Consider the following 26,852-nt stretch of genomic DNA (forward strand, 5'->3'; position numbering starts at 1 on the left):
CCGAGGTCTACTGGGATAGAACAACCTCAAACGTCTTGGAAGCCAGTCTGTTGTTGCCCCGGACCACGTTCCTTATTTCAGGGGGATAGTGGCTACGTCGCAGGGTTGCTATGCGGGTAACAGACCAAGATCAGTACTCGGGTTCCTCCACAGTCCGCTGATGAGCAGGCTGTGGCGGGGCTCGATTGCCAACCTCCCGCAAGCTTCTTTAGACCTCATGGTATCAGAGCTCGGATATCGCTCCGTTGGCTGGACTGATGTAGTAATTTCACTCGCCCGGCGTCATTTACTGAAAAGGCTGATAACGAACCATGGGTTCCCAAGAATAGTCGGCTAAGGAATCCTCCATATGGAAGCTTCTACCAAGCTGCTATCCTACTGTACTATAGCCAATCAAGCATACAGATTAGTGCATATACCCTGACAGCCTTCAACCAAGAAAAAAAAAAAAGGAACACAAGGACAGTTACTCTTTGATGCTGCCAGAAGACTATAATATAAATCCAGAAGGCATCAAATGACCTGCTCATGGGGCTTATCCTCGACTGTATCGTGTTTTGTTTGAATGAGTGTCGTCTTTGAACAATGGTTACGAGTCACGGAACTCTCTTCCGGGGACTGCATGTTCACGATGCTGTCAAGCATGGTTTGCAGCCACCATGGCCACGGTATGACCCTCGGTCTGCCCAGTCTATGTGGCTTGACGCCGGAAGCCATATTAGAATATGAGATAATACAGCTGTCATAAGCTTTATGACTCTTCTTTGATCGAAGCTAGTCCCTTCGTTTTCCTCCTTCTGTCCCTCCTCCTCTCCTGCAACCTTTGCTCTTGTGTGCATTCAGCAGCAATTTTTTGCTCGCCTGAAGCACAGCCCATCTTTTTCCAAATCCTCATTCAATCACTCATTCATTTGTTTTAAATAACGATTCTCTTATCAGTCATCTCATTGACATTCATCCATTCTGTCATTGACCCAGTGTATCATCCATCTTTTCTACCGCGTCGTCCTCTACATACTCTCTCTTTGCCCGAAAGATCACTCTCTACACTGCTGGGTATTCAGTTTCTGCAAGCACAAGACACAGGCACTGTCTACCGTGCATTATACAATAATCCGTTATTACCTTCGACGGTGCTTTTGAGCACCATTCTCGTCATTACCACCACTATCACCACCATCAGCATCATCATCATCACTTTCTGTACCAGTCCTCTCGTTCTCAGATAGCAGCTTCATCACGATGATGAAACTGGCCGCTGGTTCCGCCTCGGCTCACCACGCCATGAGCCCAAAGTCGAGCAGGCCGAGCTCGTTCTCGATGATTTCCCCTTTAGGCATGAAAAGCAAGGCAAGCAGCTTGCCTGTGAAGACGAGCGCCTCCTCCTCCTGCTCTGACGGGGAGGAGTTGCAATGGATCATATTCGAAGTCGAAGCCCCCAAGCTCTCGGAGCGTCGCCTCGAGCTCCTCAAGGGGGCCTCACTCGGCACCGGCGCCTCTGCCTCCGTCCACGAGGTCTTCTACCAAGATGCCAGGACCGGCAAGACGAGCATCTACGCGGTCAAGACGATTTTCGATGAGGGACACGGGGCCACGTTGCGGCGCGAGTTCGACCTCGGCTATCACCTCCGCCACCCGCACGTCCTGCGCATCCATGCGCTGGGCCGGTGTGAGGAGGATCGCAAGCCCAGCTGCCTGATGGAATACTGCGGCCATGGGGACCTCTGGGGGCTGATCTACGATGTGCCGACGCCGCCGGACCTGGGCTGCGCCATCGTCCAAGCCCATCAGCTGTGCCTCTTCAAGCAGCTCCTGCTGGGGGTATCCTACCTGCACCGCCAGGGCATTGCCCACCACGACATCAAGCCTGAGAACCTCCTCCTTTCGAGCGCCGGACTCATCAAGCTGGCCGACTTTGGCCACGCGGTCATCTTCCGCGATCCGGAAGACCCGTCCGGTGCATGCGGACGCATAGACCCCTTCAAGTCGCTGCTCCTGGGCACCGCGTGCTACCTCCCGCCCGAGGTGTGGGAGGCGTCCCCCTATGACCCTCGCGGGGTGGACGTGTGGTCTTGCGCGCTGACCGGGCGGCAGATCCTGGGGCTTCAGAGCACCCCGTGGGAATGTGCCTCGGAGGAGAAAGATAGGGCTTATGGAACGTTCCGACAAGGGTGGCAGCACTTCTGGGATGCGATATCGGGAGGAATCCCCGCCCGGGTCACCGAGGTCGACTGGCCCTATTGCGGCCGCGGTTTCAAGGTCAAGGAATATCCGAGCTACGGGCTGCTGCGGGTCGTGCTCGCTATGCTGCACCCCACCCCCGGTTTTCGGCTGACAATCGATGAAGTCTTGATGGACCCGTGTGTTGAGCAGATTCCGTGCTGCTCGCCCGTCGTTCCCGACAACATTCGGGCAGAACATGATCATCGTCCCCTGTCTCCAACGGCGAGATTGGACTCGGGCATGGTTCAGGGCAAGGGGCAGAAGGACGGTTGGTGACCTTGCGACTTGATCCGGGTGGGCGGTACAGGTTCTGCTCTGGGGTGGGGGTGACACGCACGAAGTCTTCATGCGTTGCTTCTTGGAGATTTTGGATTTCTCGACATCATGGTTCATTGAATCGAAGAGAAAAATCGTGCTGGATATACTAGCATCAGTTTGTTCTCGGAAGCATATCACGGAGCGCGGGAGTCTTTGGTTATCGAGAAAAACTGTTTGATCCATTAAAACGAGGCATTTTGCTTATATACGGGCAAGGCTCATGGGTTTATACGTGTCTACCTACTATGTACTTAAGACGGAAGCTCGCGCCTGTCGCATTTTGCTCTTTTAACGATTATACCCCAGCCGCGTTTTCAATGAAAGTATTTCTCAATCATGAGTGAGATCAAGGACTGTCGGCTGTAGATATCTGTTACCAAGAGGGCCCTTTCAAGTAACCGCTTGTTGTTCGTTTGGCCATTTGCCAGCCACTCAAGTGTATTGAGAAGACTTGTACATACAATGTACATGATTATCCGGATCACGCTCAATCCAATCTGGACCCAATGCTAGACATTAAAACATCTCCCCGTTACCGAGACAATGGTGTAAGTTCCGTTGTTGAAGGGGTCAGGCCGTCAAGCGAAACGCTTCTTCCTCTCCTCCAGGAGCTCCACCGCAATCTCGCGAAGCTTGAATTTCTGGACTTTCCCACTAGCAGTTTTTGGAAATGAGTCTGCGGCAGGCAGGAAGAAGACGTATTTTGGAACTAGTATATAGATTGTTTAGCAATGTTCAGCATGCCCTGAAAAAAAACGCCGAAGAGATACGCACCAAGATGATTGCTTAGCTTCTCATTGACAAAGCCTCTGACCTTCTCCTCCGTAGCATCCGCATCTTGAGGATTCCGATGTATGATGAATGCAGCCACAGCCTCGCCATATCTCGGGTCTGGAACCCCAACGACTGACACATTCAAGACTCCGGGGTAGGCAAGAAGGCAGTTTTCAACCTCCAATGGGTGGATATTCTCTCCGCCGCGAATGATAAGGTCCTTAACACGGCCCGTGATCGTGACATACCCGTCCGGGGAGATGATTGCTTCGTCACCGGTCTATATTCAGGGTTAGTCACTAATGCTGAAGCACAGGGGCAATGAGAGGTCCAGTAGGCAATCCTTGACCTACATGCATCCAGACTTTGCCGTTCTCATCTGGTATCATCACCTCGGCTGTTCTTTTAGGGTCATTCCAGTATCCCTTCATTAGGAGGTAACCGCTGACAGCCAATTCCCCGCGGACATCCACGGGCACAATCTTGCGGTGGTCGGTAAGGTCAACCACTTTGGCCTCCACGTGGGGTAACAGGGTGCCAACTGTGTGGATGCGCTTGTCAATCGGGTCGTCGGTTGTGGTCATGGCGGAAACCGGGCTAGTCTCAGTCATTCCGTAGCAAATGGTGAGTTCGGTAAGGTTCAGGACTCGGTGAAGCTTCTTCATCAACTCGGCTGGAATACTGCTTCCGGCTGCAATCCCAGTCCGAAGGAATTGGAATCCTTCGGACGGGATTTCGCCGCTCTCGAGCAAACTGAGTTCCTCCAGAAACATTGTGGGAACCCCGTACAGGGCTGTACATCGTTCTTCTTGGACTGCTTGAAGAGCAGCCTTAGCGTTGAAGGCCTCCGTGGGAAACACAATGGCGGCACCGTGGGTGGCCGTTGCCATGTACCCTAGCACTGAACCAAAGCAGTGGAAGAGCGGCGGGGGGCAGCAAACAATATCGTGAGGGGTGAGGCGCATTCGATCTCCTATCTGAGAACCATTGTTCAGGATTGAGCGGTGGGTCAGGCATGCGGCCTTGGGCATTGCAGTTGTCCCGGACGTGAATTGAATGTTTATAATGTCATCTGGCGACAAGTGCCGCGGTGGTAAGGAGCTCCCATCAAACGCAGCATCAGATATTAGGGAGGAGTATGGCGTCAGTCCCTTCAATCTCGTGCCATCAAAGCGACCAGAAGTATTGTCGACGACAATGATATTCTTCAGTGATGGAATGAGTTCTGATTCTAGCTTCGGGCTCGCAAGATCCGCCACGATGCTCTCAAGAAGCGACACATTGCTCCGTGGAGGTTTTCGCGGCAAGTTAGACTCCGCACTGACCATCAGATGGCTTGTATCGAGATGGCTTAAAGCTGATACCAGCTGAGCGATGTTGAATGAGGGATTTATCGGCACCTAAACCAATGTTACAATCATGTTCTTCGAGCTATAATGGCGCACTGCTCACTAGAATCGCTCCTAATTTGAAGAGTGCATAAGTGACCTGTACTAGCCTGGTAAGCTACCGCGAATCATTTGCTTCAGTCAGGTATTGTGCCGAAGGCCGGTTGCATACGATGGCGTATTCCATAGAGTTTCCCAGCATGACGCCGACTCGGTCTCCTCGCTGTACCCCGATCGACTCCAGGCCCCTCGCCAACGCATTGCTTCTGGCGTCTAGGGCAGCATATGTTAGTCTTGCGTCTTGATGCTTGGAGATCACTCTGGTGTTCAGTCCTGGTTAGCGTGGTGTAGAAGCCCCGTTAAGTGTTGTCCTGTACGTACGCTGTACGGTCTCCATGTAGCTCGACAACCCTAGTAAAGTGGTCGCCAACCGTCAGTTCCAACAACGGAGGCTTCAGTCCTCAAAGGTTAACTGTTGACTTCTGCAACATAGCGCTCTCGAGGGAGATCAGGCCTCATACCTCTGATGAGCCACGGGCATAGCTTTCAGTCAGAAGTCCGCGTTGCCTAACTCGAACCGCTGATTGGTGGGCCCTTGGAAGACATTGCAACCTCCAAGGGTGATTGCGGGTGAGCACCCTCATGCGATACATTGGCAACACAGCTCGTGATGGAGGGACGCTATGTCAGGTCTGTGGTCGGTGGAAGACGTCGCGTTTTAAAACCCCCTTCACCCCTTGCTTCAAGGGCGACAGTGGTACAGGGGAAGGGAGCTGGTGCGGATTAGGATAGAATTTGGTTTGCAGTCTACAGAGGTGATACATATATGGTACCTGAGAAGCAAGAATGTAGCTTTTGAGATCAAGTCCATGAAAAGAATTGAAAAGAAGAAGTGAATGAAGGAAGAAGGGGGAAAGAGAGCTGAAGTGACATGGAGTTGTTTCCCCCCACGTGTTGCGATGCAATGCGGAGATAAAATGCGGGGTTGTGGCTGTCTTCCCAAATGGGGATCGGCAGAAGCACATGACTATTTGATATGTGAATTCTTCAATTGAATCATATAATTCACTCCTATTTGGAGTAGCTGAGTATATAAGTACAGTCCCTAGCTTCCCTCAGCCACTCAGCTCTGTGAGTTCTGATGCTTGAACCTCCATCGGATTCATATCGTCTTCGTCCTCGTCACTAGTGTCATCTTCAGGAAGATAGTTGTGGTCTGTACAATCATCCTCCTCCATCATAGTAGGATCCTTGCCGGCTCCATCATTCTTCTCATTCGGCTCATCTTCTATTTCCATGCTGTAGTAGTGCGTTTGATCCGAAATACGTGCCTCTTTGTTTGTCTCTGTTGGTTCATCCACCCGTTCAGACTCGATCTCTCTTTGCTTGATCTCGCTCTTGGAATAACAGTTTGGCGCCCCACAGAGACATTCTTTGTCTCGCCAATAGAGTCTCCCATAGTTCACGGTGAGCTCTTCAAACATGTCGATATCCCGCTCGGCCTCGATAGTCATGGCAGCGCGATTCCCGAAAGTCCTGCTGCCAAACGCGGTAGATGCGTCGCATGAATGATTGATGAACCGTGTCCAGTTGCCCATGATAGAGGCGTCGATCGTCACCACTCTGTGGCTGGCAGGATCATGGGACTGCCAATCGAGAGCATATGTATTGTCCTCGGGGCTATTGTAGGGGAGGAGCCTTCCGAGATACTCGCCCAGAATGTCTCCCTTGCGGAATGGCCACAGGGCGCGCACGCCAATGCCCCGATTCTCCGTTTCGAAGAGCTCCATCAACTCCCCCGGCATCGACTGTAGCCGGCATCGGCAGACCGAGGGCGATCCACAAAAGTCACAAGACCCCAGGTCATATCGACTTTCAGTGCGCAAGGTGTGATTCACCGGGTAGTAGTCGCCCCCATAGAATTTGGACGCCCGGAACCAGTCCGCAGGGTCGAAGAAATTCTTGAAGATATTGTGCTGGCGCCAGTTGCGGTAGTGGGGTCTCCGGACGCCTGCACGTCGGGGGTGGACAACCCGCTCGTGAGGATGGAGAGCCCAGAATTTCCCGACGATCTGCAACGCATCCTCCATGTAGCGGACGTTGTCGTTGGAGTACGGCAGCAGCAGGCCGCGCCAGTCGATGTTGCGCACACGGCCGTAAAACTCCAGGCTGTTCGTGTGGTATTTGAGGGACGTGAGCACGGCCGCCCGCACACTGCTGCTGTTGACGTCGTCATTCCTGTAGAGGATGCGCCTAAAGGCCTCGGAATAGGCGGCGATGGCGAGCCCTTCCCATCCGGTCCACTGCACCAGGTCATCGAGCTCACTCGAAGCGGTTAAGCCGTCGGCGGTATGAAACCCTCCATGGTCCAATTCTTGCATCATATTCACGGCCTGACCAATGAAGTCTGCTGCCTTCCTACACTCTTGCCAGTAGAGCTTGCGCTCACTTGCACTGGATGTTTTCTCCCGCACGCGTTTGCGCACCTTGCCGATGCGGTTGAGGTCATAGTAAATCTGTCCCAGCACGGTTGCTCTCTGGGCCCGGACAGACCCTAGCGAGGATGAATCCGGTGAGCCACGCGCTGGGGCTTTTGCTATTGTTTCCCTTCGAGGAGTCGGTAAACCGTTGTCTGAATCTGAATTGCTTTGAAAGCCCATATTACTTACTATGGGCTGGCGTCAAATTGCAAGCTAAGAACTGGAAGAATTGAGTTTCTGATAAAAGCCCTAGAGGGACTCTCAAAGTCTGTGTTCATAGTAATGACAGCATGTCTTGCTGCCAAAGGCACGAAATACTCGAGCTTTATGTACATCGTTCATCTGTACAGGTCACTTGTGCCTCGGCGTGATCCTATGATTGTCCCGCTCAAGTCCAATCATGAAAGATCACCGCACTCTCGGGGGGATAACCTCTGGCTTTGTCTACAACATATTTTTGGCACCTGGTATCAGGTATCATTATTGTTCTATGAAGAGGGTTGCTCCGAATGCATCCAGGTCTCTTTGTACTATTACAAGCTACCAAAAGAATGTCCTTTTGTCCCTTGCTGAAACCGACCAGGCGCACAAAGGCTTTTCATAACAATAGCCCAGTCCCGATGAAACAAGTCAAGGAGATGGGAACCCTCAAATGGGTAATGATGATAGTTGCAAAAGATTCCTCGTGTGGCGTCAACCATAATTCAGAGCGTCGAATAAGAGATGCAAAAAAGTGGACTCGATCGTCTTTCGAATCAGATATGTACAACTGGTAGGATCAATTCTGTTCATACACACCCGTCATTCGTAATCTCGTGGCATTGCACAACCAAACACTCCTCACCTCGCGATCCGAGATATCGCTTTCCTTCAATGATGTTCCTGATACAACTTCGTGAATCCCTCCCCATTCTCCGGCGGCTGCAACCAGTTCCTCTCATCATAGTTCCAGCCATCCGCCCCCTCAATCACGTGGAAGGTGTACGCGAACCGACTCTTCGGCCCAGTATTCTTCGAACTCTGATGCAAGACGTTCCCATGAATTAGCACCAACGAACCCGCCGGTATGTCCAACAACTGCACTTCCACTCCTTCCGTCTCCGACGCCTCTGCCTCCACCATCCCCCGCGGCATCTTCGCCCCCGTGTTGTCCACGAACTCCGTTCCCTTCGACCCATCCGGCACCCGCCTCACAAACCGTTTCTGAATCTTGTGCGTCCGGTGCGACCCCGGCACCATGCCCAGCGTCCCGTTTTCCGTAGTGGCATCCTGCAGCGCGAACCACCAGCCCACAGCCGAGGGCGGGTCGGTGTACAAGAAGGTCGAGTCCTGATGGCTCGGCACCGCGCCCCCGATGCTCGGCTGCTTGCAGATCACCATGCTCTGCAGGACGCGCGGGTCTTGGAAGCCGAGGGAGCGCGCGATGGCCGCGTTGCGGGCCGTCAGGCTCACCTCCTTGAAGGGGGCGGAAAGGCTGTGCAGGGAGTGGCCGATCTTGTTGACGGCTTGCTGCTTGGGTTTGAGGAGGGTGCCCGGAGCGTCCGGGCTGAAGGCGTCGGGTTCAAAGAAGAAGCGAATCTTGTCGCCGGAAGTCAGGAAGTAGTCGTCACCGACGTGTTCCTTGTTGGAAGCACCATCCCCGGTGGATGGCTCATCGTCGCCTGTGGTGAATTGGGTGAGTGGGTGCGTGTCGAGCGGGAAGGTGTCGAGGAGGTGGTTGGTTTCGACGAGGCAGCGCTGAACCTCCTCGGGGGTCAGGTGGTTGGGCAGGACGAGGTAGCCATTCTCGTGGAAGAAGGCGAGTTGCTCGGGAGTGAGGCCTTCAGTTGTCATTGGGAGTTCGGGGAAGGATAATAGCGGGAGTCGAGTGCAGTGTTCAGGTTCAGGATCGATGTCAGAGGAAAAGAGGGGAAAGGAAATTGTGGGGGAGTCGGGATCGCACGATAAGTTAAGGTGGGTTTTCGAGCAAAAGTGCTTATCAGCTTATCGAACACCACCTGTGGTTTAGAGATGCTTGTATGCCGTAGTTACTAGATACTCCGTAGTTAGTACTCCGTACCTTCAGGTAAGACTAAGATTAGTTTCACTACTCAAACAGAAGCTAATATGCACGAAAGAAGAATGGGAGAAGGAAAGGTAAGATTAAACGCAGCTATTTTTAAGCAAATGATCTATAATCGTTGTGAAATATACCGAGTACTCACCAGGAAAACTAAGTTGGTAGTTATACTAAGAAGCTTACTGGAGACCATTGACCGCCCTGCATATGCAAGATTATTTGACAGGCAGAATCATGTCAACCAGTAGTTGTGAGACTCATGGGCGGTAAGAGGCTGGTCATGTCTCCCCCGGGCTCCAGAAAGAACTAACCATATTTGGAATGGCACTGCAACCCCAGGCCCGCCTGTACGGAGACACACCACAATAATGACTGTGGTGTGACAGACTGACAGTAACTAAACTGGTTGAAAAGAGACCGTCGAGATTTTCCATCTAATATAGTCTCTCTCCTGCGCTATACACCTTACATCTTATTGAGTGAATATGCTACTAGCCTTGCAGTCTGTTCATCAGCAATACTAGATCATATAGATAGCTCCAGTGGCCTTTTCATCCTTGTTCTCATCAAACTTACTCTCTAAGCTCATCCCTAAATCTGGTCTTATCCAGAAAACCTTAAACTCCTTCTAAGCTGAGCTTACTCTGGCGCTATGAATCTTCGCTCTGGTCCCCACCCACATCAGTAACGCATACTGCGCAACCTCGCTCGTGAGAACTTTGCAAATGCAGCTCAGCTGGAGTTGCAGCGTCTGGAGCTCATCATAGCTCAATCCCTCACAGTCCAGCCACGTCCACATCCTGGTGCCACTTGGGATTGACAGAATATCCTACAAAGTACGCTGGAATGCACAACTCTTCATTCGACTGCTGCAAAGAAATTTCTATCGCTCCATGCCTTTTTTTTTTGACTCGAATTGATTTGATGTTCATCGTGCAGCCGAAGGTTGGCCTCCATTACCTCAAACCAAAACCTGGACCTACTCCTTCTTCTTTGCTGCTCTTGCAGATTCAATTCGGAGGCGATGGCCTCATGATGGGGTGGATCTCAGGACAAGTGTCTGTGTACTAGTCCAGTTCGTGTCCTTGGCTTTGTGTTGTATAGCACACACAATCATGACTGCCTCACTCAGCATAGCGTGGTGGGTATCTGTATAGTTAGCATAAGAGGCTGGGAGCCAAAAAAAAAAAAAAAGATGCTGTGCCAAATCATCAAATCCAGTCAGAGACTCCGAATTACCGGTAGCCGGCTATTCAGATGATGCCACCCAGGCTTAACAGGCTAAACGTGTAAACATATATATTCGTTCTAATCGCATTAGCACTACCACTAACTACCTATAAACGACTTGCAGCAATTGAACTTAGCCACCAGGAAAGCAAAGCAAGAGACCTGCCTTTGAACACAGATATCATGAAGACTAGACGCGCATATTCAGTGATCAATCATCCACCAACGCCACATAAATCAAAAGAGGAGTCATTATTCATCGTTTCATCACAACGGATCACATCATAACGTTTCCATTTAACCCTCGAGCTCTTCATATTTGTTTTTTGGGGGTCATGAATGATCTGGAATCAACTCGTAACCACCCTCCGACGGCAACGTATACGCTGCAAGAATCAATGCCGCCGCGCAGACCAGGCTCACGCACCAGCTGACTGTACAATATATCCAGGACTCATCAAGTCGCCAACCAACGAAGAAGCGATCCTCGTTGTCGTACAGGTATGCCTGTTATGAGCATCAATCAGTAACGCGCTGCCAGAAACCGAAGATGGCATGGAAACTCACCACGATACCCATACTCCCAGCTTGTACCACGGCAGACATCAGAATGAACAGACTTAGGATCTTCCATCCAGACTCGCGCAACCGTTTCCCACCGGACAAGACAATCAGAAACGCGACCACGCTCATGCCCTCCAATACCACGGCAAACGACATCAGAAACCCGACCGAGCGCCACATGGAGCAGAAATACCGATCCTCGCCGTGGCAATCTTCGCGTTGCGGGAAGCTCTCGCAGGTGCCGGTGAGGGAGGAACAGCGGCGGTGGAGGCCGTAGGAGTAATGAAAGAAGGGCTGCAAACCGCCATCTTGTTAGTCCTTCTAGGTCTTGCACTTGGTATTTGTTCGATCGAACGGAGGCTTTTCTTGGGTTTTCTAGCTGACTAGCTAGATGAACCCTCATGGTCTGGGATTAGGGAGTTGGATACAAAGTAGCGAATCGCACCTTATCGTTATCATAGCTGACCCATTTTGGCACAACAATGGAGGAAATAGTCAATCCGAAGGCTAAGAAAAGCAACCACGAGAGTCAGTTCTAGGTTGCGCCGCAACAATGCGCCAGGGAAGACGCTGGGAATCATCTTTCAATCACTGGAAGGAGAAAACATACAGGCTAAGAATAATATCAGGGAACCGGTGTAGACGATTGTTTTCGTCAAGAAACCAGTATAGTTGCGATCTTCCCCGCGAGGCACTAGATGAAAATCCATCCTGGCGTCGGGGGCTTGGGGCTGAAGAGAGTGAATGCAGCGGTCTGAGCGAGCGGAGAGGAGCTGCGAACGAGAATTGTTGCAGGTTGCAGGTTGCTGGTTTGTTCTACGTGGTTTGTTAATGATACGGTGATGACGACACAGCGAGCCGATAAGAAGCCGGGGGGAGGGCGAGCAGCGGAATAGAAACAATGAGCCAAACAACCACAGAGATGAAATATTTTATCAGAGAGGAAGAGTATTAGAGCAACGAGCACGAAGGATGTGCGACAGTAGCGAAGAATTAAGGTGGGACAAAAGAAAGGAAGGGTATGTGGGATGGGATGGGATGGGCATGAGCTGATGAGGAAAGAACTGGCAGGAAAGAGGTGGTCAGGTGAGGTTCTCTCTCTCTCTCTCTTCCTCTTTCTAAATTAAATCAATGTAACTCAATTCAATTCCATTCCCCCGTCGTTTGGTCAACTCAAATCCCTCCACCACAACACAAGAATCGATAACAAAACTGCTAGAGGAGGAAAAGAGAGGAGAGCATGACTAGTATTCAGATATCATGCTCACCCTTCCTCTTTTCGTTTGGTGTAATTCCAAAACCGCATACCGCATATGCTGCTCCAGTGAAGGAAAAAATACCTCATCGGCCGCCAGCCGGAAATCAGCCCGAGGGGGAATGACATGATGAGGATTTCCTTTTTGACTCGCTGGATAAAGTCATCAGTTATGAACCATCATCTATCATCTAAAAGAGGGACTCTAGTGCAGCAATGTCCTTGACGGACACATTCGCTGCAGTGTCCGATGTGTGATCTCCACCCACAGCCCAACCCTTGACATCTTACCATGTATTTACTACTAACTTGCAACATGCCATCGCCCCACCACAATATTGGTCTCGTCCTACTGCAATCCCCTCCACGGTCCAAGCGTCCACCGTAGTACTTATAAGTTAACCGCAATGGTGGGGGACCAAGAACCGTGCTGGACACCACCCACGAATACGTGCCAGGGTTCGGCGCGGTAAGGGGGTGGAAGGGGGAGGGGGTTTCAAGAAAATCAGATGACAGAGCTTGTTTTTTGCTGGTGGTTTACGGAGACTAAATACTGAAGTACCACGGAGTACCTAGGTACCTAAGTAGTACTACCGTGATCTTTTCAAACAACTGTACAGCTGTACAGTTTGACCTCCCTGGTTGGTGGATTTCTTTCCGTACGTAACGCCTTCCTCATAACTACATGTACTTATCTTTTCAACTCCGCTCCCTCAGAATTGAACAATGTGCGAGTCAATCAAGCAGATAAGATGCAAGGATCCTGATTTAGCAATGACTTTGCGCCCCGACCGGCGCGTTGATGGAAGTTCCATCCCCAGTTCCCTTCTTTCTTATGAATACAGTACTTGCTAACTACCACTATAATTCAAGGCCCCTCTCTGCATCATATATCTTGCATAGCTTGTCGGGCTGTCGCACAAACAGAGAATGTCCTTGATCTACTTCGGATTCCGAAACGCCCTTTAGATTTCGGCATTAAGATTGGCATTATCACCATACACCTTTTAGAAAGGGTATGCTCATTATAAAGAGGCCGTATGTGCCATGCTCAGCAGGGATAGTCGTATTCAGGGACATAGTTTCCGGCCGAATCACGAGCATTTGTGAGAAATCTGTCTAGAAGAATTCCTCGCTGAATGTACTTTACCTACAACAATCCTATGAATCAGACAGCGAAGTCTCTTTGTTCGAGTAGGTAACGCACAGTATCACACCCATGTAACCACTTCATTGACCTTTACCTCGCTAGGCGAAGCATTGGCATTGACTTGGACTATGGAAGACGATTCGTTCTCGCTTGCCATAGGACTATTGTAAGCTTCAGCTTACGAAGGTACGAAAGAATCAAGTGCTGTCCCATGAAATCACGTGGGAGGGTGTCCATCTCCATCTACAGGAGACCCGCGCTCATCATTCCATCGCCTATCTGACGATGAAGAAACAAAAAGGTATAATCTTCTGACCTGGAGACAGAAGAGACCCAACACTGGAAAGAAAAGATCAGAAGGGAAAAGGAAATCATGAGGAAAATACACAATAATCTACATCCGACATCAGGCTGGGGGTTTCCATGTCCGAAGTGAAGTCCATGATAATACACGGTCAACCAGCAAGAATATTAAGATAGAAGGCAAAACAGCTTCAGTATCACATCGGTGACAAGTTAGGGTAGAAAGACACATCAAAGCTGGGAATGTAGAAAAAGGAAAGAGAGAAAAAGAAGTCACAGGTCATCAGCAAGCGGAGAAAGGTAACGCCAAACCCGTCAATGCAGTCCGATGCGCCGAACGCTTTCATCCCGTTCGGCTCTGCTGGATCATCGCACGAAAGTCATCATTGCTCTTTTTGATTTTCTGCCCGTCGTCGGGGGCGGAGTGGTCAGTGTTGTTCATCATCATTGTCGTCATTGTGGTATTGATTGTAGGCACGCCATTCTGCGCGTCGCTGGGCCCCTGTAACCCACCCGTGGCTCGCTTGACGCCCAAATGGCCGCGTTTGCCTCCGCGCGCCCCAGGCTGCGGTGGGCGCTTGATTGGTCCTGTCGGTTGGAGTCTCGCGCCCAACCTCTCACCAGTCACCTTGCTGCCGGAGGTGCTCGGGTGGCCTTTCTTTTCCGCCGATTGCTTCAGCATGTCCGGTACACTTCCTACGCGCATTTTCCGGCCAGGAACAATCTCCTGTCCTTCTAGTTCCAGCGAGGCTTTGCCAGCAGCGTGAACGTCGGCGAATTCGACGATTGCTCCTTGGTGGTCGGGTCGCAGGACGATCTTGATGAGTTTGCCGTATGGCTCAACCAGCGCACGAATCCGCGCGTCATTAACCGTGTCCGGAACGTTCATCAAACCCAGAGTACGCGCTGCCCGATCACTGTTGGTAATCTCGTCACCAGCTCCATTGACTTCTACTGACGGGGATCGAGAGGCTGACACGCGAGACACAATTGTTGTAGCACTCCGTTTAGCTCCTTGGGGCGTGGACAGTTTCACTTGCAAACGCCGGGATCGATATTCTTGTTCGTGCAAGACCAATGCTGCCTCGGCTTCCTCCTACAACCATAATCAGCATACCGCCACAATCACGCCGACTGTACTCAAGACATACCTTGGTCGAGAAGACAACATAACAGAAACCCTTGCTGCCTCCGTCCACCTTGCGAGGGATGCGTACTTGGTCGACCGTGCCAAATCGCAGGAACAGCTCCTCGACATCTTGTTCACTGGCCTTCCAGTCTAAGTTGGACACGTGGATCTCGCGTCCTTCGTACATTGGACCATGACGATCCTGTTTGCGAGTGGGATCCGAGATCTTGGCTACCAGGTGAAGGCCATTGCCGACTGTAGATCCGTCGAGCTGAGTGGCACTGTAAGCTTCTCCAGAGGTCTTGAATTGCACGTAACAGAATCGCCGGTGCGTATTGTACTTGAGCGACGGAAAGCGAATGTCAATGATTTCTCCGTGCTGCAGTCGGTTAGCAATGCGGTTTCCCGGGCTACACACGGAAGGGGAAGTCACCTCACGGAACAAATCACGAATATACTGTTCATCCGCAGTGGGAGGGAAGTTGGTAACAAAAAGCGTAGCCCCCGACCCAAATTGGACCTCGATGGTCTGTCCATCGATCATCTTTTGGTCGCGGGTCTGCGCCACAACGGCTTCATCCCGGTTATTGAACTCGATAATGGCGGTTTCCGAGTTCCCGTTCGGAGCAGAAAACATCTTCAGGCTGTTGATCGTACCGCACTGCGAATAAATTAGCGAAGGGCTGCACATCATGCACACGAAACATACTTACATGGCGAAAAAATTGCCTGACTTTATGCTCTGTAATGCCGCGGGGCAACTGCTTGACGACAACGGTCGCATTCTCGCGATCACGTTGAAGAGCGACCGGGTCAGGCGTCACGAGAACGGATGGAGTCGACTCTTCTGCGCGAGCCCGTTTGGCAGGTGCTGAGCCATTCACAGTAATGTCATCTTCCCGCTTCCTCTTTTCCACCTGTGTCGCCTGCTCGGCAGCTGCAGCTTGTTGCTCAGCCTGCCGCGCGGCCGCCTCCCTTGCGTCCCGCTCGCGCCGGGCAGTGATGGCTCTCATCGCCTTGCGGGTTTCGAGAATCGCAAGCTGTAGTTCGTCCGAATCTTCATAATCCTCGCAGTGTGCGATGTAGACTTGCATAATTTTCTCGGGCCAATCCAAATCCGTCCGCTTGATGGCCTGCTTCAAAACGGCGGTGGCGTAGCTGGGGTTGGGTGTCCGCCGGGCGGCGTCGATGGTAGCTTCTCCCTGCACAAACTTACTCCATGAAATGAGCTCCCACTCGTAGTAAGTCAGCCAGAATTCGTAACTGCTACCCCGACGGCCTACGAGACCCTTAAAAGTCTCTCGGGCACTATCCCAGCTGCCGCTTTCGCTAAGATATCGGATATAAATGCGTTCCAGACGAAACAAGGGGTCCCCCTGATAGTTGCGGCCGTATTTCTTTTCACCAAGCTCCTGAACGCTCTCGATAGCCGATCGGATTCCCACCTCCGCCACATCGATATCTTCATCGGTCGAATCAGAAAGGAAAGCCTTTCGACGTAAGTAACTGCACCACGCGGTGTGCACCTTTAGTACTTCTTCCATGCCGCCGACGTCTAGCAAGCCGGTACTGGTTGCTTTGTGCTTGATATCGGCAATTTTCGCAAAGGACTGTCCTTCGCGCTCGGAGCTCAGCAGGTATTGCGACCAGAGGGTACCGGAACCGGGGCAGTGGCGAGTCGCACGGTCCAATGTGGCCATTGTCGCAGTTTTGGTGTTACCGTGCATCGATTCATTAACCAAATACATGATGAAATCCTCCCACATGTGACAATCGGTCGGAAATCGAAGGACCGCGCGCTGGTAAATTGACTTCACGAACTCGAAATTTCCCAGATGCCGTTTCCGACGACTTTGTTTCAATTCCCACTCCAGATACTCTGTGAACAAGAGGTATTCCTGTCCCAATTCACCGGACTCGGTCGCATTGCGCAGCTTGATCTCAAAATCCTCGCGAGCGGAATATTGCTCCTTGGCTGATGTGGCGTGCCGTCCAACTATGTCGGCCATGATATTCTCGTAGTTCGCGTTGTAGTATCTCGAAACAAACCCGGAGAACAATTGAAAGGTCTGGTCCCAGGTAGCATGGGGCGTTGCAAGACGAACTTCGAAGAAATTGCGCACATGATTCACCTTCTCTTGGGACGCGTTGCGGGCAAGGTCCTGGATGAGCAAATCAAGGAAGCGGTCCCATACCATATGACTGTCATGGATTCGCCATTGGGTCGACTCGGCTCCTCGATGCCAGACCTCTAAGACCGACGGCCAGGTGAAGACCTCGCGCCCGATGATCCGATCTTCCTCAGTCCAGGAGCTCTGACTAGCATCGCCATGTGCCGATTTATAGAGGTAGAGTACCCATTCTCCGTAGATCCCCCAGAGTTTGGTGCTACCATACTCCTCTTCCACAGATCGTTGACAAAGCTCCATCACAGCAATGCGTTCCTCTACCGATTGTGCCAACATACTCTCATCCTGAATCCATTCTGCCCACAGATCCTCGCCCATGGCGAAAAGTTTGTCCATCTCCTCGCGCGCGGTGCGCATGTCCTTGAGTAGATCATATTTGCGCGGATCCCCGTGAATCTCCGGGTTGTTGGGCGGATAGACGTGATTAACAAAGCCCGCGTGTAGCAGACGAATAAATCTGACGTGCGCTTCGTAAGATTGCGGATTTTCCTGTATCTGAGCGAACAGGTCGGTCGCCTGCCGCTGGGCGTTGGGAACCAGGGAAGTGTCCAAGTAGCTTCGTTGGGCGCTCTCTCGAGGACCATCGGACATAGCGATATCGAAGGAGGATCGCGGAGTGGGGGTGTTGTGGGAAATCGGGTTGACGTGTGGGAACATTGTGGAGGGTGACAACTGGCTCTCGTACGATTCGGTGTTGCGTAAGAGCGGAGCGCCGGGACGCTGAGGTTGATGATGCTGCATCGACGCTAAGTCGGCCAGTGTGTCCATACCCGGAGTGGACGGTTGCCTCGCAGGCGGCAAGTCGGTTGCTGGGGGTGTTCCGCTGCCAGTGCCCATGCTGGGACCAACCTTAGGACTGTTCGCAGGTGGTGACGGATCAGGCAGTTGGTTCGGGGCGTACATATGTTGCGCCAGTGGCGAGGAGGTCATACCCTGCTTGGTTGCGCCGGAACGAGGCTTTCGCAAGGGTTTTGGCTGTGGCGGACCTGTGAGCGGAACCGAGGCATTGTTGACCGGCGTAGACCCCGTGGTGGGCGTAGTGCGCCCGGACTGTGAATTAGAATCCTGGGGCGAAAGGAGGGAGTTGATGTCCATCATCAAGACTGTGGGCTGACGAGCAAGAGGACAAGAGCAAAACCGGGGCGGCAGATATCGAATGGAAGCAAAGTCCGAGCGCCAGCTATGGTGCTGACGTAAGGAAGCTGCTAAGGTGAATGAGAGACTTAAGGAATTATAGGACGAAGGAAAAAAACTCGAATTAAAGAAGAACCGTTGTCAGTGGCCTCATCAACGAGTCCATTCCTGCACTCGTCACAACCTGATCGAAAGCCTTCTGTTTCCTTCAAAGTTTCTTGTTTTCGGAATATCCTTGTTCTCGGTCTCGGTAGGGTAGATGGGAAGGGGATCCGTTCGTCACTAATTCGGGCCAGTGAGTGGGCTGGCCGGCGGGAGGAAGAAACCAGAGATAATCAAGAGGTAAGGTGAAGAAGAAAGGGAGACGGAAAGAATAAAGTGGAGGGGTAAAAAAGTTCAGATCGGCGAATAATTAATATAGGAGGTAATTCGAAATAAAAGCAATCAAGCAAATGCAGGTAATGAGGTATTTTGAAGATCACTAGATTTTGTTCAGGTCCTTGGATTGAGTTGCAGGTGGGAGGAAGCTTGACAGGTTGGGCGCTTTGCCAAAGGCTGCCAAAGTGAGGCGCTGGACGGACGCGCAAGAACAATCGCGGAGAGAGCAGCGAGTGACAGAATGGCACACTCTCTCTCTCTGTCTGCCTTGCGTGTCTGATACTCTGCTAAATTTAGGGGAGGATGGGGTTGAAGGTGGTAGAAGAGGGGACGGGAAGAGTAGGAAAGTGATTAGACGGAGGGAAGAGAAAGAGCAGAGGGAGGGGTGGAACAGAGACAGTCTCCAGCATGCAACACTCATTCACTCTAACCAGAGAACTGATCTGGGTCCGAGCGATAGGGAGGAAACTAAAACAGGTAAGTCAGCGGCGGAGTTTGGGCGGGAAAAAGATGGGGAAATGGTGGGTGGATAGTAGAGGGGAGAGAATTCGGATTAGGAGGGACCCAGGCTGGAAGCGAGGAATTAAGGAACAGAGAAACACGCACGCGATGTCCCTTTCGGGGTTTCGGGGGGAGGAGGAGGGGGGGAGAAGATGAGAAGGTGATGAGAGGGTGAAAGTCGGAGGGAGGAAGGGAGAGAGGGAGGGAGGCGGAGGAGTGTCGAAGAAAGACTAAACACACACAGAGAGAATGAGAGTTGAGTAGGGAAAAAAAACGGATGACCAGAACGGATGAGGCAGAAGAGAGGCAGGCAGTAGTGGATCGACACGGTGGAGTTGGAGCAGCAAAAGAAGGGTAAAAAAAAAAAAAATAAATAACAATCGATAACAATGGTTAAACCACCACACCTTAAGACTGCCTCTGGTCTTTCTCACGCCGCTTGACTAGGATAAAAGCTGGGCCAGGAGCACACCGGGACCTATACGAGGGTGAGATGTATTAACTCAAGTCGATCTACGACAAAGTGGCTGCAGGTCTACCTATTTGTCTATTGAATCATGTACAAAATGTTTACTCTTACTTCTAAGGTAAAAGGTGTACTTACAGTACATTCGGTAGGCACCCCCACTATGGGAGGGAGATGATATCGGATGTAGGTTCCATTCTAGTACTAAACTAACTTGCTGCTGCTGCTGCTGCTGCTGCTGCTGCTGTTGCCGCTATTGCTTCTGTAGATGAGACCAATGCTACATCAGATCTCCGATCAGGCAAAGAGTGACCTCGCACATACTGGACTACGAAATTGATGAAAAGCTATACCTAAGCGAAACCTCTTTCTAAAAAGCACGTTGCCTGACGAGGATCTCGACTGCGATCGAACCCACCGATTGTGTAACCGGTGACGGGGGAGGGACAGCAGCATCCTCCAACGTAATGGCCGCAGCAGCTGGGCTGGGCTTATACTTCTGCACATCTGTATGCGATTCCCGGGTGACCACCACCATCAAACCTCTTGGAAACACTTGCCCTGACACCTCCGCCCCCTGCCCGGGGAAAAAGGAAGTTATCCCGTGGTGTGGGATGGGTATACAAGGTGTGTCTGGATCGGAGAAACTGGGCTGGGCTGGCTAGTGCTAAGCATGTAATCCTATTCGGGTCAGAGAACATGCAATAACAGCATGCACAATTCTATTAATCATGTTGAAAAGATTCATTCTCATGATTATTGTATTACACATCCACATCCTTCCAGCAGGAAAGTCTAGGGCTGGGGCGGCTGTTCCTTAATGGGGCTAAACGGACTGTCCCCGAGAGAAAGGCGCTGTCTGCGACCTATGAGGTAATCGTACAGGAAGACCTTTGGCCTTATTGGCGGCACTGGATGCCTGTTGGATCCTCCATGGGTAAGTTACCAGTTGATGGAAAGCTCAGCTGTAGCCAGTCTAAAGTAGTAAAGTGGTTGTTTACAGCACATGACCCTGCAGTGGTGAGGGTGCGCCCGGGCCCCGACAGCAGTTGACGTTGCCCGTTTGGGCGTGGGCTCGAAAATTGAGCTAGAGGTTGTGGCTAGTGATCATCACCAGCCTCGTTGTGGCTGGATTAGTAGCCGCATAAATCAGGCACGCGGCTCTTCATCCATCCAAACGAACCACTCCCGCAAAGCCAAGCCCATCAATCGACCGACACTTTTTTCCCTCAAGCATCTCCGGATCCCCGTGGGATGCAACCGACGAATTCCCTCTTCTCTTCCTCCCTTCCTTCCCCACCAAAATAATGGCCTCACTGGGTTCAATTCAACCCTACGGGCATCTCGTCCGGTCGGGTGAGTACAATCATGTTGCCTCTCAGTCACACTCTCAAATCCCTTCTTGCCCGAGACCCCATCATTAACACCAGAACAAACTGGCAGCAGCCCGGACCAACCTGGCCTACGTCCCACGCCGCACCCTGACCTCGACCGTCAGTCGGTATGCGCAAGAGGGCAACAACTCCCCAAACGAACCCAAAGAGACCAAGCCCAACCCGGAGTCCCAGCAAAAATCGTCCAAGCCGTCCGCCCTCTCCTCCATCAAGAACTTCTTCTTCGGCGGCAACAAGTCCGACGCCCCCAAACCCACGATTCGCCCCGTCACCGCCCCTCCGAAACGCGAGGGTTCTCTTGGCACAGACTCAATCTTTGCCGAAGATGAAGCTGGTCCGAAGCTGATCACCAAGGGACGCACCCCGACCAGTCGCAAGGCCACCGATGGGGAGGCCCCCACAGAAGAGGAGCGGGCGGCAGCGGCAGCGGAGAGGACTTTCGCTGTGGACAAGCGGAACCGGGCCACGATGCAGGCGGTTCTGGACCCCAAGCCGAACACGCGGCTGCGGTGGGAGAAGAAGATGGTGATTCGCGAGGTGCGGCGTCGCGGCCGTCTGACGCGGACGGAGCAGATCATGCGCACGGAGCGCGAGCAGCTGGCCAAGTCGCACTTCTTCAAGACCTCCATCAAAAAGCTGGGCCCCCTGGCCCGCCAGATCGCGGGCAAGAACATCGACGAGGCCATCCTGCAGATGCGGTTCAGCAAGAAGAAGGCCGCCAAGGAGGTGCTTGAGCACCTCAAGCACGCAAAGAACCTGGCCGTGGTTCGCTCTGGTATGGGATTGGGCGCTGTGCCCCCCAAGGAGGGCGAGGAGGTCGCTCCCAAGCCGAAGCCCGTCACCATCACCCTCAAGGACGGCTCCAAGAAGACCATTACTGACCCCACCTCCATCTACATCGATCAGGCCTGGGTCAACCGTGGTCCTTACGGCTATGAAGCAGACCACCGTGCCCGCGGTGTTATCAACATGAAGCGACCCCCTTACACCGGTCTGTCTGTCGTGCTCAAGGAAGAGAAGACTCGCATTAGAGAATGGAAGGACCGCGAGGCCCGCGATCTCCGCCGCCGCAGGGCTCTCCTCTGGACTCCGCTCCCAGATCGCCCGATTTCCCAGCAGAACCCGTACTACTCCTGGTAGATCTGTCTCGGCTGATTCTAGTCTCCCTTGTATTCTCTTCTTTCATGTCAACAAAATCGGGTAACTTTTTCTTGGTTGTCTGTCTTCGATATCAATTACCTGGCGTTCAGTCCCAAACTCTCTCATGTGTTTTCGAACCCCCTCCCTTACTTCGAAGGAAATAACTACTTCTTCACATAGCATCTGGCTTCTATCACTTTTTTTGTGCATCTGGCTTGCGTTTGTATGACTGGAAAGGTTAGTTGGTGGTATTGTGTGGGTTGTGTATGAGCAGCGGCTCGAATATGTGTACAATATTTTCGATATACACGGATTTCTCTTTCCCAATTTTGGCAATCTCAGGAACACTTGCTACTACTCTATCGGTATCAAAGATAAGCGGATAAGCCAAGCTCTATATACAACGAACAAGCATCTCAATCCCTGAGAAACTCGGAACTTCAGTATCCACACATCGACTTCATAGCTCTATTAGCTCTCCACATCTACTGTAACTTCTGTCTAAGGAGTATCTCCTTGACAAACCGGCGGTGGAAACCACGGCTCCACTTCCATCGGCGGCAAGCTCCCCGCAACCCTCTGAGCCTTGACAAAGATCGGTATAACGCCGCCCGTCTCCAGCGCAAATTTGCGATGGCCCGTGATTTGCAGCATGCTCGTGATGGCGCCGGAATGCGCCGTCAATGAGAGGAAAGTATTGCCGTCGTGGCTGAAGATGTCTTGGAACAGATCTCGAAACCGCTTGTCGCGGGCCGAGTCAGACTCGCGGAGACGGGCGTCGTACAGGGGATCCTTCTCGGCAAACCCCTCCTCGATACGGTAGAGGGGGTATTCTGCCTCGATGGTAGACTTCGTAGAGCGACCGTCGCAGGTATGTTGACCGATGGTTTCACGGAGGAGCTATGAATCCAATTATTCCGTGAAGACAGTTACGAGTGTTGTGAGACGGAGCACAAATGCAAGGAAGGGTTTGTCGAGCCTAAGTGCAGCATGGTCACCGGCAACGTACCTCTTTGATGAGGGGCCGGAAAGGTTCCGTATGGGGGATACCCAAGCCGCTGAACGTGATATTGGCGGTGGCGAGGCATCGATTAAGCGGGCTCACATAGTACGACTCAGGGGTGGGAATGTTGTTGGCGATTTGCGTCTTCCAGGCCTCGTGGGCTGTCTTGGCTTGAGCGATGCCCAGCTCGGTGAGCCGGGCGTCGACCCAGGTGCCGTTCTCGTCGCCATCGAGGAGTGACCAGTAGCACTATTTGCGGGGTCAGAAAGGTTCTTGCTGGGATGAAGCAGTGGTCATGATAGGTCAAGCTGGACGTACATCCCAGAGCTCAGTGCCATACTTGGCTTCGGCTACATTGTGATAGCCTTGGCCGTGACGGCCCAGAAACAGCACCTTGTAGGCCGTGTCGGGCTCAGCTTCGCGGTTTAGTCTACGGACTTGGTACTCAAAGCGCTGCCATTGCGTTTTTTGCCCATCAGGGTCAAACTCGGGATCCGAGTCGTAGGGCCGAGGAACAAGGCCAAAGTTGGCGGCTACCTGCTCTCAGCATTAGCATCGCCCACTTCGGTTTAACACGGTGAGGATTGCGCAATGTAGGAAAGTCCATACATAATCGAAGGTATCGGCATCGGTGGCGGGTTCACTCTGAAAAAAATAGCCTGGGACAATGGAGAATCGCCAATGCGACTCGGACAAGGTGGATTCAGCCATCAGGACAAACCCGGCACTAAGGAGGGTGACCGCGAGCAGGATGGGTCTTCCACCGGCGGTTAGTTCGGGTTCCAAACGAGCCTCTGGCAGATTCTGTAGTGTCTAAACTGACGGAGCGTACTCACATGATAATCGGAATGCGAAAGATGGAGCACAACATCGACTCGCGACGAGAAGGGAGGAGGTGGTGGTGGTGGTCAAGCGGCCAATAACCGGGCGATGGGTCGCCCATGCGCCGGAAGCGAGCCGGAACAAATGTCAATTTCCTCACCATCCCTTTCTTGGACTTCCGTTGTGGAGATGATATGGGGTAAGAGTAAATTAGGAACAGTCGAGACACTAGGAGAGATGGTTTTCTCCCAACATGACCGTTATTCGCGGCATGAAGGGTGTTTGCAGGCAGCAGGTGCAACCAACTTAGCTCAACCCATGGAAATACTTGCCTTCTCCCACGTGTTCGTCCCGAGCCACTGACCATAGCAGCCTCATGCAGTGTTTGTACTCCCGACCCGTATGTATGTACTATGTTCCCACGACGCTACGAGCAATATAAGAGAGCAAAGACTCAAGCTCAAATTCCCAAAGCAGTAATACCATTCTGTCTAGCCGAGATTATTATGAATCCTGCTTTTCCCACCAGTCACCAGACCTCAAAATTGGTCCAAACATTATATAAGATGCAAACAAACAGGTATGTGGTATCTTCCGCGCAAATCAAACACAACGTCAGAACTTCGAATGGGTTATCGTCATTCACCAAAGGCCCAGTCCCTTCCGAAAGAGCCAATGTTTCCGCGAAGTGGAAACAGCAAGCTTGCCAAATGATGAGCACCACCAGGAAACAACCCAGTTTCCAAGATCGAAAAAGCGTGTAGTGGCAAAGATATTTTGCAGGAATAGGGAGCCAGTGTATCCGGCCAAGGACTGTACTTGGGTCTCGCTCGGCCGGGTATCCGACGTGCCACGCTTGTTCCTCGCAAGCGGGGTCCTGGTTGTCTGGCAGCCACGATCCAGTAATCGAATATTGGGATTCGTCTTGCGCTGCGCTTGATCGCCGTCTCCACTGGAACCATGTCCCAGGGATACTTTGATGGACAAGCGCGGTTGGGTCTGGTGCTGTAGGTTTTGATCTGAGCGTTGACTGCCCCTGGTCAGATGACAACGATGTTCCAAGGTGCTGATAGCACCGCCATCCGATTGGAAGTGCTTCCTGTTCGACGTTGCAACGCCTTGGTGGCCAACGCGACGGAGTCCTGTTTGCTGTTGGGGTCGGTGGACTAGAGTGTCCGGCTGGCCTGTCGTCGAAGGGCGAACAGCCTGTTGAGGTTGAGCAGCTGGCTGCATATGCTGTCTCGTCTGGGCTACTAGGACGCCGCCCTTGGAGGATCGGAGCATATGCGGGATCAGCACCTGTGAGCGTGCAGTTGCCTGCTCTACTGTGCGAGGTCCTGTTGGTTGTAGCATGGGCGAGCTGCTCGTATGCTTCCAGCTTGCCTGGCGCTCATTTCCACGTCCATGGACATGTAGTTGGGCATCCGTACCCGATCTGGCCACTAGATTGGTGGAGGAACCAAAAGAGCCACTCGTGAGGCTTAGAGCAGCCGCCTTCTCAAGACAATTGCACTGTACTGACATTAGCATGGCTGCTCCAAATATTCCAGTCAAACCATAAAGATTGACCTACTCGTTTGTGTTGCTTGCGATGTTTCTCACAGGCACCGTACTTGCGGACCTTGATATAGCTCTCCTTCTGAGCTTTCGATCTCGGTTTCTGTTTCTTGGGCACATTCGTCGTTGTGTTCATATTCAGGTCAAGCACTAGTTCCATGGAACCACTCGAGGGCGATGGTTGAGTCGTCAAAAATTGTTCCTTCTCGTTTGTGTCTGGCGATGAGCCTGCGACCGGTGTTGCACACGATCCAGTGCTGCTTGGCGCGGAGCCCGACCAGCATGGAGACGGGAAACTGGTACTGGACGCCGATGCGACAAATTCAGAAGACGAGACCCCCTGTAAGCGCTGCAAATGAATGGCGATGGACGCATCTCGTCTCTTCTCTTTGATTGTGGAACATCCCGAGTCAGCCATGGCTTGAGCCTCAACCATTTGTCGGATGCTCGTATAGAAGGGGTCTTCGGAGTAGGCCGTCTCTTGGGGCCAAGCGCTATCAAGCGCTATATTTGCGAGCTCTTGCTCTGAGAGTGTGGGAAGTGGTTGAACGCAATCATTCGCGTTAAGGCATATTTGCGGGCTGTTTAATGAGAGGTCATGATATGCCTCATATGGACCGTCATAGCTCACGAACTCTGAGAAAAGATTTTCGGGACATGTCGTGGGAGTGGCACCCCAGTTGCATTCGTCCAAGTTAGAAAATCCCAAGTCAAGGTCTCTAGGCGAGATCGAGTCGACTGAGGTCGCGTTGCTGTCCAAACAGCCGGAGGGAATCTCAAAAGAGTTGTTGAAATCGTACCACTCCTCGTCAGGTGTAGTCTGGCTAATCTGGCAGAGCAATTGGTCCACAGACATGATAGACAATGAATGAATAAACGAGGGAGATGAAGAGTATAGAATGTAGATGGCTGAGGAGTAGGCGAGGAATGCTTTGTCTGATAAGCGGATAAGACAGACTTAATAGGATAGATTGAGTTGAATATGACTCGCGTCGACTCACTATTTCGCTCTGAATGATGAATGCGGGGGAGTCACTGTGCTCCCTTAGAGATAGAAGACAGGCTGCGACTGAAGCAGAGGTAAAGAGGGGAGCGAGGAGAGAAGAGGAAGCCAGGCTGACAGAGACCTTGTCTTACATAGAGGCTGAAGAGCAAGGCTCATCTCTCCCCATCCCGCACCTTGCCTTTTTTGGGACCCCGACGATAAACCCGCTAGGCCATTTCGAGACCCCGACTTTAGTCGTCCGCCCGCCGGAACTGTATTTTGTCCGAAGATCCGGACGTAATCTTATCGGCCTGAAAGCGCCAATTCCCTTATTATCCTTCTATAGCCGTTTGGAACAATTTTGAATCCAGAGTATTTCTGATCTTTGCACTAATCCTCTCTCATGATTT

At 52.0% G+C, this 26,852-nt stretch overlaps 9 protein-coding genes across 9 annotated transcripts; 2 read left to right on the forward strand and 7 right to left on the reverse strand.

Moving 5' to 3' along the window:
- Window positions 1-1,019: 1,019 nt before the first annotated feature.
- On the forward strand, window positions 1,020-2,499 carry BP01DRAFT_388810 (putative serine/threonine protein kinase; the record flags this gene model as incomplete). The annotated part of the gene is made up of 1 exon (XM_025577867.1): window positions 1,020-2,499. The coding sequence occupies exon 1, from the start codon at window positions 1,243-1,245 to the stop codon at window positions 2,497-2,499; it is 1,257 nt and encodes a 418-aa protein (XP_025434960.1). The 5' UTR covers window positions 1,020-1,242.
- A 383-nt stretch (window positions 2,500-2,882) lies between these two features.
- On the reverse strand, window positions 2,883-5,612 carry BP01DRAFT_353294 (putative AMP-binding enzyme). The gene is made up of 7 exons (XM_025574142.1): window positions 5,225-5,612; window positions 5,085-5,155; window positions 4,876-5,023; window positions 4,768-4,803; window positions 3,669-4,715; window positions 3,316-3,595; window positions 2,883-3,250 (listed from the first exon to the last, which is right to left on the reverse strand). Exons 1-7 carry the CDS (start codon window positions 5,354-5,356, stop codon window positions 3,120-3,122), a joined length of 1,845 nt encoding a protein of 614 aa, XP_025434961.1. The 5' UTR covers window positions 5,357-5,612; the 3' UTR covers window positions 2,883-3,119.
- A 150-nt stretch (window positions 5,613-5,762) lies between these two features.
- Window positions 5,763-7,527, reverse strand: BP01DRAFT_117651 (SET domain protein). Its single transcript, XM_025570366.1, has one exon. The coding sequence runs from the start codon at window positions 7,361-7,363 to the stop codon at window positions 5,819-5,821; it is 1,545 nt and encodes a 514-aa protein (XP_025434962.1). The 5' UTR covers window positions 7,364-7,527; the 3' UTR covers window positions 5,763-5,818.
- Window positions 7,528-7,854: 327 nt separating this feature from the next.
- Window positions 7,855-9,352, reverse strand: BP01DRAFT_413355 (phytanoyl-CoA dioxygenase family protein). Its single transcript, XM_025578998.1, has 2 exons — window positions 9,274-9,352; window positions 7,855-9,213 (listed from the first exon to the last, which is right to left on the reverse strand). Exon 2 carries the CDS (start codon window positions 9,014-9,016, stop codon window positions 8,054-8,056), a length of 963 nt encoding a protein of 320 aa, XP_025434963.1. The 5' UTR covers window positions 9,017-9,213; window positions 9,274-9,352; the 3' UTR covers window positions 7,855-8,053.
- Window positions 9,353-10,794: 1,442 nt separating this feature from the next.
- On the reverse strand, window positions 10,795-12,019 carry BP01DRAFT_353298 (uncharacterized protein). The gene is made up of 4 exons (XM_025574143.1): window positions 11,647-12,019; window positions 11,482-11,543; window positions 11,040-11,330; window positions 10,795-10,979 (listed from the first exon to the last, which is right to left on the reverse strand). Exons 1-4 carry the CDS (start codon window positions 11,744-11,746, stop codon window positions 10,806-10,808), a joined length of 627 nt encoding a protein of 208 aa, XP_025434964.1. The 5' UTR covers window positions 11,747-12,019; the 3' UTR covers window positions 10,795-10,805.
- A 2,068-nt stretch (window positions 12,020-14,087) lies between these two features.
- On the reverse strand, window positions 14,088-18,160 carry BP01DRAFT_288175 (U6 snRNP complex subunit PRP24; the record flags this gene model as incomplete). Its single annotated transcript, XM_025571528.1, has 4 exons — window positions 14,088-14,840; window positions 14,896-15,252; window positions 15,307-15,534; window positions 15,587-18,160. 4 exons carry the CDS (start codon window positions 18,158-18,160, stop codon window positions 14,088-14,090), a joined length of 3,912 nt encoding a protein of 1,303 aa, XP_025434965.1.
- Window positions 18,161-20,848: 2,688 nt separating this feature from the next.
- Window positions 20,849-22,075, forward strand: BP01DRAFT_288222 (mitochondrial 54S ribosomal protein uL22m; the record flags this gene model as incomplete). Its single annotated transcript, XM_025571530.1, has 2 exons — window positions 20,849-20,897; window positions 20,988-22,075. The coding sequence occupies 2 exons, from the start codon at window positions 20,849-20,851 to the stop codon at window positions 22,073-22,075; spliced, it is 1,137 nt and encodes a 378-aa protein (XP_025434966.1).
- A 387-nt stretch (window positions 22,076-22,462) lies between these two features.
- BP01DRAFT_353302 (histidine phosphatase family protein) lies at window positions 22,463-23,835 on the reverse strand (the record flags this gene model as incomplete). Its single annotated transcript, XM_025574144.1, has 4 exons — window positions 22,463-22,975; window positions 23,085-23,327; window positions 23,397-23,531; window positions 23,688-23,835. Coding segments are annotated over 3 exons (777 nt in total), but the record flags the coding sequence as incomplete, so codon positions are not given.
- A 1,295-nt stretch (window positions 23,836-25,130) lies between these two features.
- BP01DRAFT_117809 (uncharacterized protein) lies at window positions 25,131-26,401 on the reverse strand. The gene has a single exon (XM_025570367.1). It carries the CDS (start codon window positions 26,311-26,313, stop codon window positions 25,399-25,401), a length of 915 nt encoding a protein of 304 aa, XP_025434968.1. The 5' UTR covers window positions 26,314-26,401; the 3' UTR covers window positions 25,131-25,398.
- Between the last annotated feature and the right edge of the window lie 451 nt (window positions 26,402-26,852).

Source organism: Aspergillus saccharolyticus (assembly GCF_003184585.1).
Source record: "Aspergillus saccharolyticus JOP 1030-1 unplaced genomic scaffold BP01scaffold_3, whole genome shotgun sequence".
In the NCBI taxonomy this organism is placed as follows: domain Eukaryota; kingdom Fungi; phylum Ascomycota; class Eurotiomycetes; order Eurotiales; family Aspergillaceae; genus Aspergillus; species Aspergillus saccharolyticus.

What these genes read in the sequence shown, in the direction of transcription:
- BP01DRAFT_353294 (XM_025574142.1), bottom strand. Translation starts at nt 5,356, where the DNA reads ATGTATCGCATGAGGGTGCTCACCCGCAATCACCCTTGGAGGTTGCAA. An exon ending in ACTCTATGGAATACGCCATC is followed by an intron (nt 4,804 to 4,875) that starts GTATGCAACCGG and finishes AGGCTAGTACAG; the next exon opens with GTCACTTATGCACTCTTCAA. An exon ending in GAAGCTAAGCAATCATCTTG is followed by an intron (nt 3,251 to 3,315) that starts GTGCGTATCTCT and finishes TCTATATACTAG; the next exon opens with TTCCAAAATACGTCTTCTTC.
- BP01DRAFT_117651 (XM_025570366.1), bottom strand. Translation starts at nt 7,363, where the DNA reads ATGGGCTTTCAAAGCAATTCAGATTCAGACAACGGTTTACCGACTCCT.
- BP01DRAFT_413355 (XM_025578998.1), bottom strand. Translation starts at nt 9,016, where the DNA reads ATGACAACTGAAGGCCTCACTCCCGAGCAACTCGCCTTCTTCCACGAG.
- BP01DRAFT_353298 (XM_025574143.1), bottom strand. Translation starts at nt 11,746, where the DNA reads ATGGATTTTCATCTAGTGCCTCGCGGGGAAGATCGCAACTATACTGGT. An exon ending in TCAGCTATGATAACGATAAG is followed by an intron (nt 11,331 to 11,481) that starts GTGCGATTCGCT and finishes GGCGGTTTGCAG; the next exon opens with CCCTTCTTTCATTACTCCTA. An exon ending in CTGGGAGTATGGGTATCGTG is followed by an intron (nt 10,980 to 11,039) that starts GTGAGTTTCCAT and finishes TGCTCATAACAG; the next exon opens with GCATACCTGTACGACAACGA.
- BP01DRAFT_117809 (XM_025570367.1), bottom strand. Translation starts at nt 26,313, where the DNA reads ATGTCTGTGGACCAATTGCTCTGCCAGATTAGCCAGACTACACCTGAC.